The sequence below is a fragment of the Cetorhinus maximus genome, chromosome 15, assembly GCF_964194155.1.
Source record: "Cetorhinus maximus chromosome 15, sCetMax3.hap1.1, whole genome shotgun sequence".
Classification (NCBI taxonomy): domain Eukaryota; kingdom Metazoa; phylum Chordata; class Chondrichthyes; order Lamniformes; family Cetorhinidae; genus Cetorhinus; species Cetorhinus maximus.
In genome coordinates, this window is record NC_135893.1 from 5,827,540 (window position 1) to 5,843,180 (window position 15,641).

The 15,641-nt window shown below is 39.2% G+C and overlaps 1 protein-coding gene across 10 annotated transcripts in view; it reads right to left on the reverse strand.

The window, feature by feature from the left end:
• kif1b (kinesin family member 1B) overlaps positions 1-15,641 on the reverse strand; it is a 197,730-nt gene that overhangs the window by 75,942 nt on the left and 106,147 nt on the right. For 8 of the 10 annotated variants that reach the window (XM_078557785.1, XM_078557783.1, XM_078557779.1 and 5 more), the window contains 4 exons: positions 15,364-15,470; positions 13,548-13,631; positions 12,407-12,587; positions 10,564-10,636 (listed from right to left, as the gene is read on the reverse strand). In XM_078557785.1, coding sequence (XP_078413911.1) covers positions 10,564-10,636; positions 12,407-12,587; positions 13,548-13,631; positions 15,364-15,470 — 445 coding nt within the window. Of the gene's footprint in view, positions 1-2,283; positions 6,904-10,563; positions 10,637-12,406; positions 12,588-13,547; positions 13,632-15,363; positions 15,471-15,641 lie in introns of those variants that run through there. The other 2 variants (XM_078557787.1, XM_078557786.1) reach the window with 1 other exon arrangement.

Genomic DNA, 15,641 nt, shown 5'->3' on the forward strand with positions numbered 1-15,641 from the left:
CAGTGTTTATGCTTCACTCAAACCACCTCTCATCTTTCCTCAGCTAAATCTATAATCGCAACCTTCTATTCCCTTCACCCTCAAATACTTGTCTAGCTTCCCCTTAAAAACATCTATACAATCACTTCAACCAATCCCTGTGGTAGCAAGTTCCATATTCTTACTACTCTTTGGTTAAAGAAGTGTCTTCTGAATTCCCTATTGGATGTCTTGGTTACCACCTTATATTGATGGCTTCTAGTTATGCTCTTTCTTACAAGTGGAAACATTCTCTCTGTATCCACTCGATCAAAACCTTTCACTGTTTTAAAGACCTCTATTAGGTCACCTATTGGCCTTCTTTTTGCAAGAGAAAAGAGACGCAACCTATTGATCCTTTCCTGGTATGTATGTCCTTCCATTTCTCGGATCATTTTTAAATCTTCTCCCCATCCTCTCCAGTGCCTCTATATCCTTTATATAATGTGGTGACCAGAATTGCACACAGTATTTGACGTGTGGTCTAACCAAGGTTCAGTGCCGGTTTAGCATAACTTCCCTACTTTTCAATTCTATCCCTCTAGAAATAATGCCCTGGGCTTGGTTTGCCTTTCTTTTTTATGGCCTTGTTAAGCTGTGGCACAACTTTTAGTGATTGGTGTATTTGTACTCTGAGATCTCTTTGTTCCTCAAGTCCAGCTAAGACTTGCATCTTCCAAGTAATGGAGTGACCTCACTATTCTTCCTAACAAAATGTACTACCTCACAGGTTTATCTGTGTTGAACTTCACTTGCAATTGTAGGGTTTTTAAATTCTGTATTTTTAAGAACCATTACAAGCTGGGAGTTTTATAAATATTGCCATTTTACGATACTGGCACCATAATCGTTACAATAACACGGCTGTGGAGTGTGTTTTAGTTGCTAGTAAGGCTGCAATATTAAAATGCACATGCTTGCAATGCTTTCAGCTCCAATAAGTTACTAAACCAGAAAGCCTGGTTGCAAGTTGTTTTAATATTTTTAGGGTGCAAAAGGTCAGAACGGGAGCTGAAATTCATGCAAGTTTGATCTCTGTTGCACTCATCTCCTGATCTGAGCAGAAGTGTTGTCTCCCCACCTTTGTGCAACCCACAGCTGGTATTTTTTTCTTTTGGTTTGGTTACAATTTAAAGTAAAACTAAACTTTTATTTATCAAAAATAAAGGAACCTTGTTTTCAAGTATTACCAAAATCATACACACCCTGTGGCCAGAACATTCACGGAAGCTTTCAAATCATTTCAGTACAGGGACTGCAGGTGAGGTTTTAAAATTTGTAGAATCTTTGGAAGGGTTGATAACTCTTACACTTCAGGACATTTTACTCCTCCTTGATTTGAGCAGGACTAATTTTCACTCTTGGGATTAGACATGTAGCCACTGAATGTTGACAGAAGGCCAAACTACTTCCTCATTTCAGCCTGTGCAAACTGTTCTTTATTTGCACATTTCTTACGTTTTTGCTTGGAAACTTAACACTGCAGCTGCACCAGCTCAATGTACATTTACAGTAAATCAGTAACTTGGATGAACATTTTTAAATGCTACCTTAAATGAATGAGTGATGGGGGTACCCTAAGTAGTTAATGCACCAAGGTCAAAAGCCAAAATTGTGCCTTCGACCGGGGCAATTTCAGTCCTGCCGCAGAACAAAAGCTGATTGGATTAATTCGAAAACGGAATTGGAGGAAAGTTGAGTACAGCTATTAGAAGTTGAGGTCCACTCCATTGCACCTCCCCAAGGCAGAGTTATTTAGAAGCCATTGGCCTATCATAGATCAGAAAACTTCCTCACAAAAGAAAAACAGGAGTATAGCCTATTATTCACTACCTTGGTCTAAGCGAGACAAAAAAGTAGAAACTTCTTTGCCAACAGGCGCCCTCTGATTGTTCATACAAAGCCTGAATTAGAGGACACGCCACAGAAATAGCCATAATTTGGCAAAACAAAGTGGCAACTTTTGTATGGTGATTATTTTTGGGAAGTTTGGAGACAGTTACCAGTTTCTAAATTTAATCAAGATGGCCAGAAAAATAAAGGAAACCCTATACAAGTTAGATTCTTCAATCATTGGCCATATTTCTTTTATTTCCCACATGCATTTTTCAATTATTCAGCAAGATAGCATCTAAAATAAAACCAAGGCTACCAAATACAACCCCAGTAATATGAAAAGTTGAAAATACAATGTGGGCATTGGGGGGGTGATTTTCATCACATCTGAAAAATTAAAGGCATTTTATTGAGAAAAGCCACCACAAACTTGGAAGACTTGGCACTTTATTTGACTGAAACCTTTACAACACAACGTCTCAAATGATTTGAACCGGACACCAACGTACAATACAATAGCCAAAAAAGACAAAAATGAAACTAAATACAGAGGCATCAGTCAGACCGTAATTATTGCAATTCCAAAGTTATGGGAGCCATAAATTTACAAAGCTGGACTTGCATAAATCAAGTTTGTAAATACTTGGATGTTATCTTGCAATTAGTTAATTTTTAACGTTCACTTAAAAAATGATTATAATGGTTTAACAAATGTCCACAAAGACCCATTTTAAAAGCACACAATGAACCATCCACAGGAGGGTAAAGTGTCCCAGTATTCTGTGATTTCCTTCCTTTTTTTCTGTACAAGAAACTGACTAGCACCATATCCTTTAACTTACCAAGATTGTAAAACAATGCAGAATGATTTTATTAAAGAAACAAAACTAGTAGCATGCATCATCATTAAGATCAACATAAACTTTCCTGCAAAATGTAATGGTGATGTTGGAAAATGGGATATCTCGTGAATGGGATTAATTAGGCACTATATTGAAAAGGCACTGGTCAATCTGTAGCTTTGGAGGCACTGCGGCAACTTAAACGTTCTTCGAAACTCAATGTCTTTGCAAACAAACAGAATGCTCATGCATGTGTGAATCAAAGCACATTCAAGTTTTTAAAACAGGGTAGTTAAATGAAGCTGCACTATATCCCAGACGGTCAATGTCTAACATTGTAGCACACTATACAACGTCTGTAAACTAAAACCAAAAACTGTACATTTCAGAAGCTGGTCATTTTATATCAAGTCATCCGTGAAATTGTCATTACACCATGTGTGATAATTTTCACTCATCAGCAGCAAGGTATTGTAAAAATCCGCTGCAGAAATGATTTTTGAGAACACAATTAATTTGTAGATGATGTTCTTTATTTAAATTCAGGAATTCTTATTCTGGGTACTCATTGCTCAGCACTATTACTTGGAAGCTAAATATTTAAGATCAGACCCAATGATGTGGAACAAAATTTCCTGGGAGAAATTTTCAAGTTTCCATTGAAGCAAAATACATGACTAATGTTAAAAGGTACCCAGATTTTGAAGTGCTAATTCAAAGCTTTCAGAGTGTAAAAGGATTAATGATGTTCCAGATTTGACTTTTTGAAACTCAGAATTGAGGCAGAAGCTAGAAATAAGCTGAAGTACATATTTTCTTAACAAAAGCATCTAATTATACATGAAGTTAAGGAAATTATGACATGCTGATTAAAAAAAAACTTCAATTAAATTGAGGGCACTTTTATGGGGAACTAAGCAGCCCTGGGCATCACCTCAATCAAGACAAATCGAAAATGATGACTTTTTTTCGCCCCTACAGAGCACCAATCATGAGGATTGTTCATAATCCTCATTCCAGGTATCAAGCAACAACATAGAACGTAATTATCTAAAATATAAAGTTAATGTGGTTAAAGTGAGAGCAAAAAAAAAATCTTTTAAAAAAATCAAGTTTCAAATCACTCAATCAAAAAGCTCACATGCAAAGTATCGATCTCCAAAAGTGTATCCAATGAATGCTAGTTCTGAAATTATGAGGTTTTGAAAGCTTTTATTTCCCCCCCCGCCGTGTTTTGGGATGAAGCTTCTTAAAAAACATATTCAATAGGTTAAAATTTCCAAGAGGAAGTAAATAATGTTGGAGTGATGTGGTTCCTGCATTAGTTGAATAGAAAGTTCCTAAGAGTAAGGGCACAATGCAATTTTGAAATGTTAACGAAATGAAATGCAAATGGAGCTCAGGTACTTTTGGTACACAATTGAATCCTTCTAACATAAATGTTAAATGATTAAAGGAGAAACTATTTATTTCTATTGTTTTATTATTGTGACTTATAAGAAATGAAAGTGATAAATAATGTCTGCAGCAGGTTCAGACTGAAGTAAAGCGATGCAGTACATATTAAGAGCTTGCTGCAATATGTTAAGGTGGATAAGGCACTATTGTTAGTTTAAAATTCCTTTTTGTCAGCATCTCCCCAACCTTCCAAGACACATTCACAGACATTCACACATGCATTACCTTTAAAAGCTAACTTGTTCCTAATCGTCAAGCACGAGAATTATTCAACCTTTCTTTATCAGTGAAATGGACAAACTTAAATATTGAAATGCAATATCCCTCAGTTTACCCAGGTGATATTTCAAATCGTAACGAATACTACAAAAACAAGCTAAAAGTTTTTAAAATCGCAAAAGGATCACTCCTGGAAGGGTGGAGGGGAGGTAGTTTTAATTTCTTTTTAAATATGTAAACCTATACTTATAAAAGGAGACTTGCCACTAGATTCTTCCACTAAGTGAAAAATATTGAAAATTATCGTAAATAAGTTGGGGCGTATTACACAGAAGTCAAAATGCAAAAAGAAAATACTATTCTGTTTTGTTTAGCATTGGGTTTTCTGTTCCAAAAAAGAACAAAAATTCAATTTGGACCTTTAGAAAGGCACGATAAGAGCTAATGAAGCAGGCTTGCAGAAAATACACTTGCACTGTGATTTTAAACAGAGAAACCCATCCAAAATAATAAACAGCAGTTTAACACTTGGACCAAATTGGTTTCACAAAACATATCAGCAGGCAAAATTAAGAACAACTCAGCCATTAAATGTTTGAGCCCATTAACACTATTAAAACACCAAGTGCATTGTATTCTGTTTATCAGTTTGTCAAGAATTTTGCCAATTGACACAAAGATTTATGAAACACATTAGAATTTCTCTATCCAGTTTAAATTCAGAGAAACGGGATAATGAGGAATAAAGCTTCAGTGCCATAAAACTGATATTGAAATGAACAAAACAGGTTTACTGACCAAGTGACATGTGTCAATTCTCAATGCCAATTTTTGGCGCATCTTTTAATTAGACTGTCAGCTTTCAAAACTAGTGCAAAAAGATGAGCGTTTATTGTGGTTGGGTGATCAAGATTAAGGTGAATCCTATGAAGCAAGACTTGGCCTTTTCAGTTTCCAAAATGTGTTAATAAACAAAAATCTGGCCACCGTGCAGTTTGGGTTTTTAATGATGTAGGAAGATCGATAGCCAGACATAATTGTCAGCTTAAGCACCCTGGGCAACTCTGAAGGGGAGAAAAAGGCTTATTTCCAGTGATCGGTTCTACACAGTCGTCTCTCGTGCTTTAAGGTTTGGTGCCGAATATTGTCGGCGCATTCTTGGCGGGGTAGTGAAATGGTTGTGGTATGGTCTATCAGTTCTACTGTATTCAAATGCATGGAAACAATTTTCATAAGACCCGCTATTAAAGTAATGTGGCCGCTGATGGTTGCGCCTCTGACGGTGCGTTGGAGACTCTGGCGTTTGACGGCCATCCGACGACTGTAACGATTCGGTTGAGCTTGAAGTCTGTCGGCGCAAGCCACGCTGCTGACCGTTGCTGAAGGAGTTGCTCCGCCAGCGAACTTGCTGCTCATTCCTGTGGTGCTGCCTGTTGCCTTGGTTATATCCTCTGCCTGACCCATACGAGCGCCAGGCGCGAGGCTGATGGCCGTCGTTCTTTTCGTTGACGTCTTCCTCGGTGTCGCCTCCTTCCCTTGAATCCCTTTCAACCACAAATTCCACCGCCTCCTCGTCCGTTATAATTATGTGCGTGCCGGGGCTCCAGGAGTTTCTGTGGCTGGGGTTGCTTTTAAAAGGGAACCGCAGTTTCCGGTCCTGGGGTGGGATGAACCTGTGGGGCACACTCTGCCTGCGCAGCTGTTTCGTGATCTCTTGCTGTTGCAGGTTTTTCAATCGAATTTGCTCCAGCCTCATCCATCGCAAACGACCACGCCTGAATTCCGGATCCTCAGACATGAGTTTTGAAACACGCTCATCCTTGCTGATCTCATCCTCGTTTACGGAATCACATTTGTTTTTCTTGTTTTCACTGTTGCTCCTGTCATTACCAGAAACATGTTTCCCTTGCTGTTCTTGAGGGTCCATCAGTGGCAAAACTTTCTCCATCTGCAGCATTTTCTTGCGGAGAATCTTTATCTCTTCCTCCTTCGTATTGTTCTGCTTCTTCACTTCTTGTAAGATATTTTCCAGTTTGTCTACATGGCACTTAAGGTCATCCACATCACTCGGAGTTTTCACAGTGGCTATTACTTCTTCAATCCTCTCCTCTCCAACACCTACCGTGTCCCACACATCTCTTGCAACGGCTCGCCAAGAATCTCTCTCACTGGGGTCCTTCTTTCCATACGTCGCGCACAGCTCCTTCATTTTAACAATTGCCAGTGCCTCAATCTCCTGCCTAGTATGCCTGAAATCATTCAGGGCCACCTCATAACAGATCTCCTTTACGGCCTGGATCTTAAGGTCTGAAAAAGTCACCCATTTCGGGTCTTTGGTAATTTTACGCCGCTTGGGAATCTGGTAAACTTTGATCTGTTCGTGTTTTTTCCCACTGCTGGGTAGGCCACACTTTTTTACAATGGTTTGCAGCTTGCTGGGAGGTAGCTTCTCCCTCAGGGAGGTTATCAATCGCCAACTCTCTTCACAAGATCTCTTGTCTGAATCATCCCCACTATCAGAGTCTGCATCCTTTAAAAAAAAAACCAAAAAAATGCCCCAAAACAACCAAAATTAAAATTAAACCCAAAATTTCAAATTGAATGAAAACAAAAACTAAAATTATGAACAAAACACGGGGAATGGGAGAACTATGATGAGTTAGATGAGCATGCTTAAAAGCTTTGGTACAAAATCAAACACACAATTATGGTCCAGAATCCCAAAAGATTCAAACACTTTTGTGCAAATATTTTTAAACTCAGCTGGATGTTGCCCACCTTTGATACAATCTATCTCGATAAAGCAGCCTCTGCCGTTTAAGCTTAAACAGCAGATGCTTCCAGTTACCCACTTTCTCGCTTACGTGACTTTTGAGGTGCTTCTCAGGGTTACCGTACAGGTGGATCTTTCTGCACATAATGCCATTCAAAAATATTTGCAGAAACAAATCAGGTAATTTATATATTCTGCACCACAATTCTGCAGATGATTATTTTGACAAACAAAAGGGAAACAAAATCCAAAATTTCAACTTTTTAAATGTTTAACGTTAAAACTGCCCTTATTCATTTATACAGACAAATTCAAAAATTGTTTTTATCCCCCTTTCTGAATTTCAAAGCTGCACCCAAGGCATGCTACAAAAACATGCAAAAAAGTGATTGCCTCTTTTGCAATCCCCATTCAAAACGACAGGATAAATGTGTAGTGCATCCAGTTTGGTACAGTGGTCGAATGGATGTTGTTAAGATGGGTTAGTAATGCAGGTGCACGTATAAATGCAGTTAAGTCCAGAGCAGCCAATACTCATCTCAGTACTAAAACACAGCCAAGATATGTTTTAAAGTAGCTTCTCATTCTTGCAGAGAAGGGAGTAGGGTCATTTTGAGATCGACTGACCAATGTTACTCGTCATTCCTTTAAACTACTAACATCAGATCAAAAGCTTAATATTTTTGATTAAAAAATTGCTTTCATAAAAAATACATAGATTAAATTCGACAGAAGATTTTGCCAGACTCCTTAGTAATGTCTCAGTGCTACATTATTCTAACAACACAAGATTTGTAAAAAGATTGTGCACGCATGTGGGTTTTTAAAAAAATTATTTGGGGGATCAGGTTTAAGCAAGAATGAGATACTACCAACTCTTAAATCTTGGGGAAAAAGATGAAGTCTACATAAACTGTTATCATCAGTCTAATTTGGAACATTGAACATAATTGATGACAATTAACATCACAAATTCAAATCATTCAGAAGATTAATGTATTGGAACAAGCAAGGCATCAGTACAATGTCACCTCAAAATAGCCAGCATTTACTATCTCAAGGTGAAATAGAAAGTGTGAGGCCAGTATGGGCAGTACAAAGATCACTAGATAAGAAATAAGCTTGAAGGTCCATTGCTGTCCTTTTTTTAAAAAAAAAATTATAGCACTCAAATTCCTAACCTTTGCTGTGCATTAGGTGCATTTGAAAAAAAAACATAGCAACAGGTTATCGAAACTTTAGAAGCATGGTAGAGTTTTTTCTCTTAAACCAAGAAGAGAAAACCATGTTGCATATTGACCTCTTTTTTAAAAAAAAATTACTTACTGCTGACATTTAAAAATAAAAATCAACTGCCAAAGAACCAAATCGGCTGATCAACTAAACTTAGACATTCAATTGGACAACAGTTGGACTTCTTTGCTTTTATGAGTTTGAATTCAGATCTCACGTTGGGGCTTAAAAAGGTGACTTGTGTACCACACTCGTGGGAATGGGCAGAAAGTAGGGCTCACACGCTGCTGAAATTTACCAATATGTCATTAACACAAATACTAATACTTCCGAGGGAATCTCACCAGCCTATATTATTAAACGCTTAGAAAAAAAGATATTGAGCCCCATTCATTTTTTTCCCCATCATTTATTTAACTAAATGGATGTTGCTGACCATCCTTTCTGTAAGCATCTAATAGATTCTAATTGGTAACCTTGGAAAATGCTAGCTATTCATAATGGCTCTTCCTCCTTCCTTAATTGTTTCACAGGGACAATTAGGGGAGGCAGAATGAACACTATTTGCAGCATGTTTTTAAAATGCGGATTAATTTTCTCATCTGATGTTTACAGAATACAAGTCACCTTTTCCAAGACTGTTTAAAACATAAGGAAGAAAAAAAAAATCTACCATAATCTATAACCAGCATACCTCTCAAACAATAGATCAGAACCCCAATTATTTCCTCCTGGGCTAAGGCTGCACAGGCACCAGGCATCTTTCCAGTAGCTGCATGAGTCCACATGGCCATTCATTAAGCATTAACTTAGGGAGTAAGGCTCAGCTGGCTACTCCAGCAAGGCTGTGCTCAATCCCGCACTTGTTCAACAGTCAGAGGTGGGTAATTGAAGTACAACAGCAATCAGGGGACTCAGAACCTTTGCCTCACACTGAAGCCAACTGTGGCTTCCCTCCTACAATGTGGGCAGAGTTCAGTTAACTGAGCACAGGCTGGAGGGCTAAACCAACGGCCTCTCTGGTCCACATGGTTACTGAGTCAATCAGAAGAACTGAGGTGTTCTTTAAACGTTCGTACTGATCAAGATGAGGGATGTTAATACCAGAAAGTGGAGCACTTTCCATTTCAGGAATCCAGTTTCAGTATGAAGCCTGTCCATTGGAGGCACAGCATCATTAGACGTCAGAGTAAAGCTCAGCCTCCTACTGCACCAGCATGACACTTATCCAATTCCCAGACCAAACATCATTAGACCTCTCCAAGAGAGACTCCCAACTAGAAATAAATTAAGCGGAGTCATTGCCCATTAAGAACTGAAGACTTCCCAAAGGATTCTTACAACTTGAACAGGAAGATAATTTCATCCATCAACTTAAGATTTGAACTTAAGTCCCAGAGACTAGCCATGGTGCCAGCCAGTTCCTATCTCATCTTTATCTTTTAAGAACAAATCCAAAATAAGTCTACGGGGATAATATTGCACATTTGTTTTTTAATATTAGACAAACTACAGGTCTACAGCATCAATTCAAAAAAACGACTAACTTCAAAAAGGATTTAAAATAAAGTTTGTCTCTAAGCAATTAAAGATGCGAGACATCCTGTTTCCTAACCTCACAAGGAAAAGGTTTATTTAACTGACCAATGATCACAATTATTTGCTGCTGACTCTGTTCAGCGTTTAATTATTTCCTCCACCAATCTCCCTCCTAAGTTCTGCTCTAAAACTCAACTGATTCACATGAAAGATAGTCATGTCCATTTAACGACGGGATGGTTTTATTTTGCAACAGCTGCTCTTCTTCAAGAAAACAAAACCCTTCTATTAATTATCTCATAAGCTAAAGCATCTGCTGAGTGCATAACCCTCATCTCTCTGAATAAGTCTTGCTGTGGGATATTGTTCAAAAATGGCAGAATCGTTATTTCTCCGGAAGGTACGAGGAAGATCAAGTCCCATGCAAGAGAAGTGGATTGTACCATGCAGTTTTAAATGATCCATTTCAAGACTCATCACAAAGAGCTCAATGGAAAGTCAGAGGTAGAAGATTGTGCAAAATTAGTAGTGTCTGGAAATCAACGAAGCAAGCTTGAACAACCCACTCATTTCAGGCCAGTATAATGCAATAAAAACATCTGACACACAAGAAATGTTAGAATTAAGGGAGTCAAAAATCCTTACCAGGCGTTGTTGCTCCAGAAGCAGATCTGCCTCCTCCTTCTCTTTCTTGTATAGGATCTCCATTTCTTGAAGCCTGTTGAGAATAGGATATTTTAGACGCTTTTCACAATGTGGATCCGGGGCCTGGTTAGTTCAACACAGACCCAGGTGTGGGCAGCTTTGAAAATGCCTAACTCTCATCCTGGTTTTCAAGTAAAGCAGTTCAATTTTTCTCTGTCCATACGTGCTCGCAGAACTATGCAAATTACATGTCACACGTACAAAAAAGGGCATTACCAATAAATAGTAGACGACACCACAGCAGTCGAGGGATGGAGTGTTGAGTGCACAGGCAATTTTAGATAGATTTGGAGTCCTTTCAAACTTCCAATTAGCAGTCATAACAAGACTTTGCACAATAGGTCTCGTTAGAAACGAGCTTATGTTGATTGTGCCCTTTAAAGAGCATTACCAGAAACATTTTACACCGAATGATTTTCCCAAATGCAGTGATAATTTTGCAAAAGGAAAATCTGCGGCACGTCCTTACACGTGCTTCTTTAACAGAAGACATTGAAACACTGCTGAGGCAAGGCAAATCTGAAATGGTAGCTTATCCGACATTCCATTGCATACAAGTGTTGTGCATGGGATAATGATAAGATGCAGTGACACTGTTGGAATATTGCAAAGATTGCTCCCTGTTTGTACAAGAGCCTGACACCTGTTTAAGTTTGCAACACTCTTGGCTCCCAGTCGGATTGACTTCCCACCGTGGTCTTGAGCGCATAATCAGGGTTAATCCTACAGTGCTGGGGGGGGAGCATTATCAGAAGCACTGTCGTTTTGGATTTGATTTTATACTGAGGCACCGCTTCCCCCCCTCAAATAGATGCAAAAGATCTCATGATACTGACAATGAGGAACAAGCAGCTCATCTGCTGCCTTTGCTGACATCCTTCCCAACCAACAAAAACTGATTAATACTCATTAATGTGCTGCTTTTGGAATCTTGCTCTCCACGCACTGACTGCTATACTCGCCAGCATAACAACATTTGACTGCATTTCAGAAAGCAATTCATTTATTGAATAGTGCCTTGTGATGTATACATCTGTCTGTCTGTCTATATGTATAATATATATACACACACACACACACACTAAAAAAATATATATATGCTTTCCATTCAAGGAACTATATTTTGTTTCAATGGTAACTGTTAAAACTATGATTTTGTTTCTCTAATTTAGGTCTCTGAGCAGAAAATCTGCGAGCAGCCACCAAAATAGGCAAGAAATTTAATGCACTACTCTACACAAAACAGCTCAGTGATAGCTCACCTTCAGTGTCACAACTAGAGCTGATCACGTCTCAGAATCCAAAGTAAACTGTTAACACAGCCATCCTTACATATACTAGTCCAGCTGCTCAAGACCAACCATTTATGATCAACAGGCATTTCACATTAGTTAGATAATGTCTAGCACTGCAGGATTTAAATACATCTTTACATTAGGCAATGTTTAACAATTTTGAAACTTGGGGTCTGTGCAGGTAAGCATGCAAAAAAAAAAAGCATGCATGACTATGTGCATTGGGATCCAGTACAGTCACAACCAGGCGAATGCACCATTATTTAATGCATGTGTCAGCAATTTTGTAAGCCTCAGGCACACAAGTGTGGGCAACAGAAGTGTATCACTTGTGCAGCAGGAGTTGGCATAATGAAGTATTTTTATCCCGCACATCTTGTCTGTGCACCTATAATCTTGATACTAGGTCCATTTTCAGCATTATCTTAAAAACTGACCCAAAATATACATTTTAAAGGAAAAAAGCAGAATTCTCCAGATACAGTTACCTTTTCTCCATTTCTTGTTTCATATCTATGCCTTGTTTCTCCAAGAGTTCTCGCTGAGCAAAAGCCCAATCAACAGGTTCTACTGGGGTCTCAGCAGACGGGGTCTTCTCACGTTCAGCACGTGCCTGCTCAGGATGATTGAATCGGAAGACGTGATTCTTGCCCATAATTATACGATTCCCTAAAGCAAGATTGAGCCAACAGTTTCAAATTTCAGGACAACGCAGCTAAAACCAGGACAGGTAAAAATTACTTTAAAAAAACAGACTGCAAAAAACAACAAGTTGCATTTATATAGTGCCTCTAATGTAAAAAGAAACCCCAAGGCACTTAGAAGCGTTTACAAAACGAAATTTGACACTGAGCCACATAAGGAGATATTAGGCCATATGACTGAAAGCTTGGTCAAAGAGTTTTAAGAATTAAGGGGCCTCCTGTGCTGTAATCATTTCATGATTCTATATTCAAATGGTCCCGATGATCCATTCGATTATGTTACTAGGTATTGATGTTAAGGTTTTTTGGTCTGTAGTTGCCACTCAGCATCCCTGGAGTCTAACATGAGAGAAGGACAAACAGCTGGGGTTCCCACTCATGGCTACTGATTCCTGCTGGTCAGTGGACATGTGCAAGCACTTGCATCAGCTTGGACACCGCGCGCTCCATTGTCAGTCAGCCGCAGATAGGCTTCTTTTTAAACTGAGTGGCTTGCTAGGTCAGTGCAGAGGGCAGTGAAGAGTCAACCACGTTGCTGTGGGCCTGGAGTCACATGTAGGCCAGACTGGGTAAGGTTGGCAGGTTTCCTTCCCTAAAGGACATGAGTGAACCACATGGATTTTTACAACAATCGATGATAGCTGACTAGTTTAACATTCTAGGTTTATTCATTGAACTTAAACTTGCACCAGCTGTCGTGGTGGGATTTGACCCCATGTCCCCAGTGATCCGTCTGGGGTCTCTGTATTACTAATCCAGTGACATTATCACTATGCCACCATCTTCCCCCTCTCCCAACTAGGAAAGTATCAAACCATAGTAGAAAATACTACTATGCAGTGTCAAAGACCATGCTAACCCAGACCCTATAAGTATATGGAACATAAATGTAACAGGCCGACACTTTATCCTGTGCTTTGCCTACCTGAACGTAATTTCACTGGATTGGCGACTCGTTTGCCATTCACATAAGTTTCAGATCCTTCGCAGGGCACCAGAGTAACGATAACTGCGAAGACAAATATGAGAGCGAGCAGATTGAAGCATTGCCGGCTTACAGGAGGTGGGAGGAAAACCAGGCTACTGGATGCATAAAACATATTTCCGTTGAGCTGCTGATGACTGTCAGAGGAAGCAGTGGGCTGATCTGTACGTTACATCTTCTGTGCAGTGCTTTACAAGCTGTGGCAACTTCTAAAACTGCCAAAAAATAGTGTACAAGGCACAAGCGTACCTAGCGTTACCAGCACATTCGGAAGCTGCTAGTAGTTTACGAGCATTGCACCATTCACAAAACCTAACATTAAAACCAACTAGTCATCATCACCCATTTTTAATGGGCATCAGATTCACTTACATTATAGCGTTTATTGGCCTAAATAATACCCCGAAAACACAGGTTATGCACGCTGGGCCTTACAAGGCAGTTATGTATTAAAATGTCCTTTAACTTAAAATGGAAAATTCTGGAAGGGCCTTAGCTCAGAGACAGGTCTATATGGTCTGGTTGCCATGGGGGTGAATCTCAAACAGGAATCTATTGAAATCAAGTGACAGTTTTCACATCTTTTCACAGTGACTCACAGTAAAAAGGGACAGCTGCTTTAGTGTGACACAGGCTGAGAAACACAAGGCAGGTGTTGCCACGGAGAAGCAGGATGCTTGTAAGAATTTGTTTTCCATGCAAAAGGAAAGAGGAGAATCTTTGAAGATTTAAAGAACAAGGAGTCGCCAAAGTGGGCCTTGCTGGTGGAAGTTGGACTGGGTCTTGAATACTCAGGTTGAGCGGAATGACTTTCGAAGGACACTGGAACTTGCAACCTATCGTGGCAGGGAAAGGTGAATCTGCTAGAGAACCAGGAGGAACAGTGGACCTGTTCTTGTAACGCTACACATCTGCCAGATGTGCGCTGCACAGAGAAATAGGTTGTAAGTCATATCTCGATTGTATTTGTTAGTTAGTGCGAAAACATCTTTTCTAGTTTGTTCTATTAGTTGCCTGTTAAGCAATGTTTGATCTAGGTTGATTTTAGCTTGTTTGTTAAAGTAAAAGTCTTTAAATGTGAAATCTCGTCCTCCGCTCATTTCCGTTTGTCATTTTGGAAATTCATCTCTTTTTACAAGTCATTGGTTCTCTAAAGGGAGGATAATACAGGTTCTAAGCCAAACAACAGCTCTGATTGGAATCTTTATTAACTCAGCTCCAATCAGAATGGACAAACGTTTAATAGCATCCATGTAAACAGAGCTTATTTTGTGGTCCAGCAACATATCACAAGTTCCACCCTGGTATCATACCCTGCTCTGGGTCATGTGGAACAGTAGTGCACTGTGAAATCAGTTTCTTTCGACACCTTTAACATGCTCTTTTTCAATTTGTGAAAAGCAGCATCACACTGAGTCGAGTGAAGTTAAAATACAAACTCTTTATTTTTCAAAATATGATTGGAGCCTCTGTTGGAAAGCTTTAGCATGATTGAATGCATAATTATTCCAACATCCCTGCTTTAAAAAAAGTGGAGTATAGCCCAATGTATGTAAAGCCATACTATTTTAATCTACAGTAACCTGTAGGGACTGCCTGGTATCAATACAAGATCCACGGAACCCTATTCAGATTCGGGAAACTTGCAATTTTGATCCCAAATGCTAGGACAATGAGATAAAATCACTTGGAAAATATTTGTTGAAGAAAAAACCTAGGCACAAACATAAGGGGGAATTGGCTTGTTAGTTCTTACCTTCTCCATTTTGGTTCTTGTCACTCCTGAAACTACAGTGCTCTTCTCTGATGTGTGCGCCACTGAGAACAATATCCTGACGTCTCTGGGCATCGGCCTGGCCAACCCTTATAATTAAGAAAGATATATATTCACTGCATTTAAACATACACCTCAATCAGGTGAGATTTCCACTTGCTATTGTGTCAAATATTTCATTACACACCTGATTAAATTCAGGTTGCAGCATGCGTCGCTGTTGAAAATGGTATTGGCCCCCTCTGAATCTAGGCAATTGC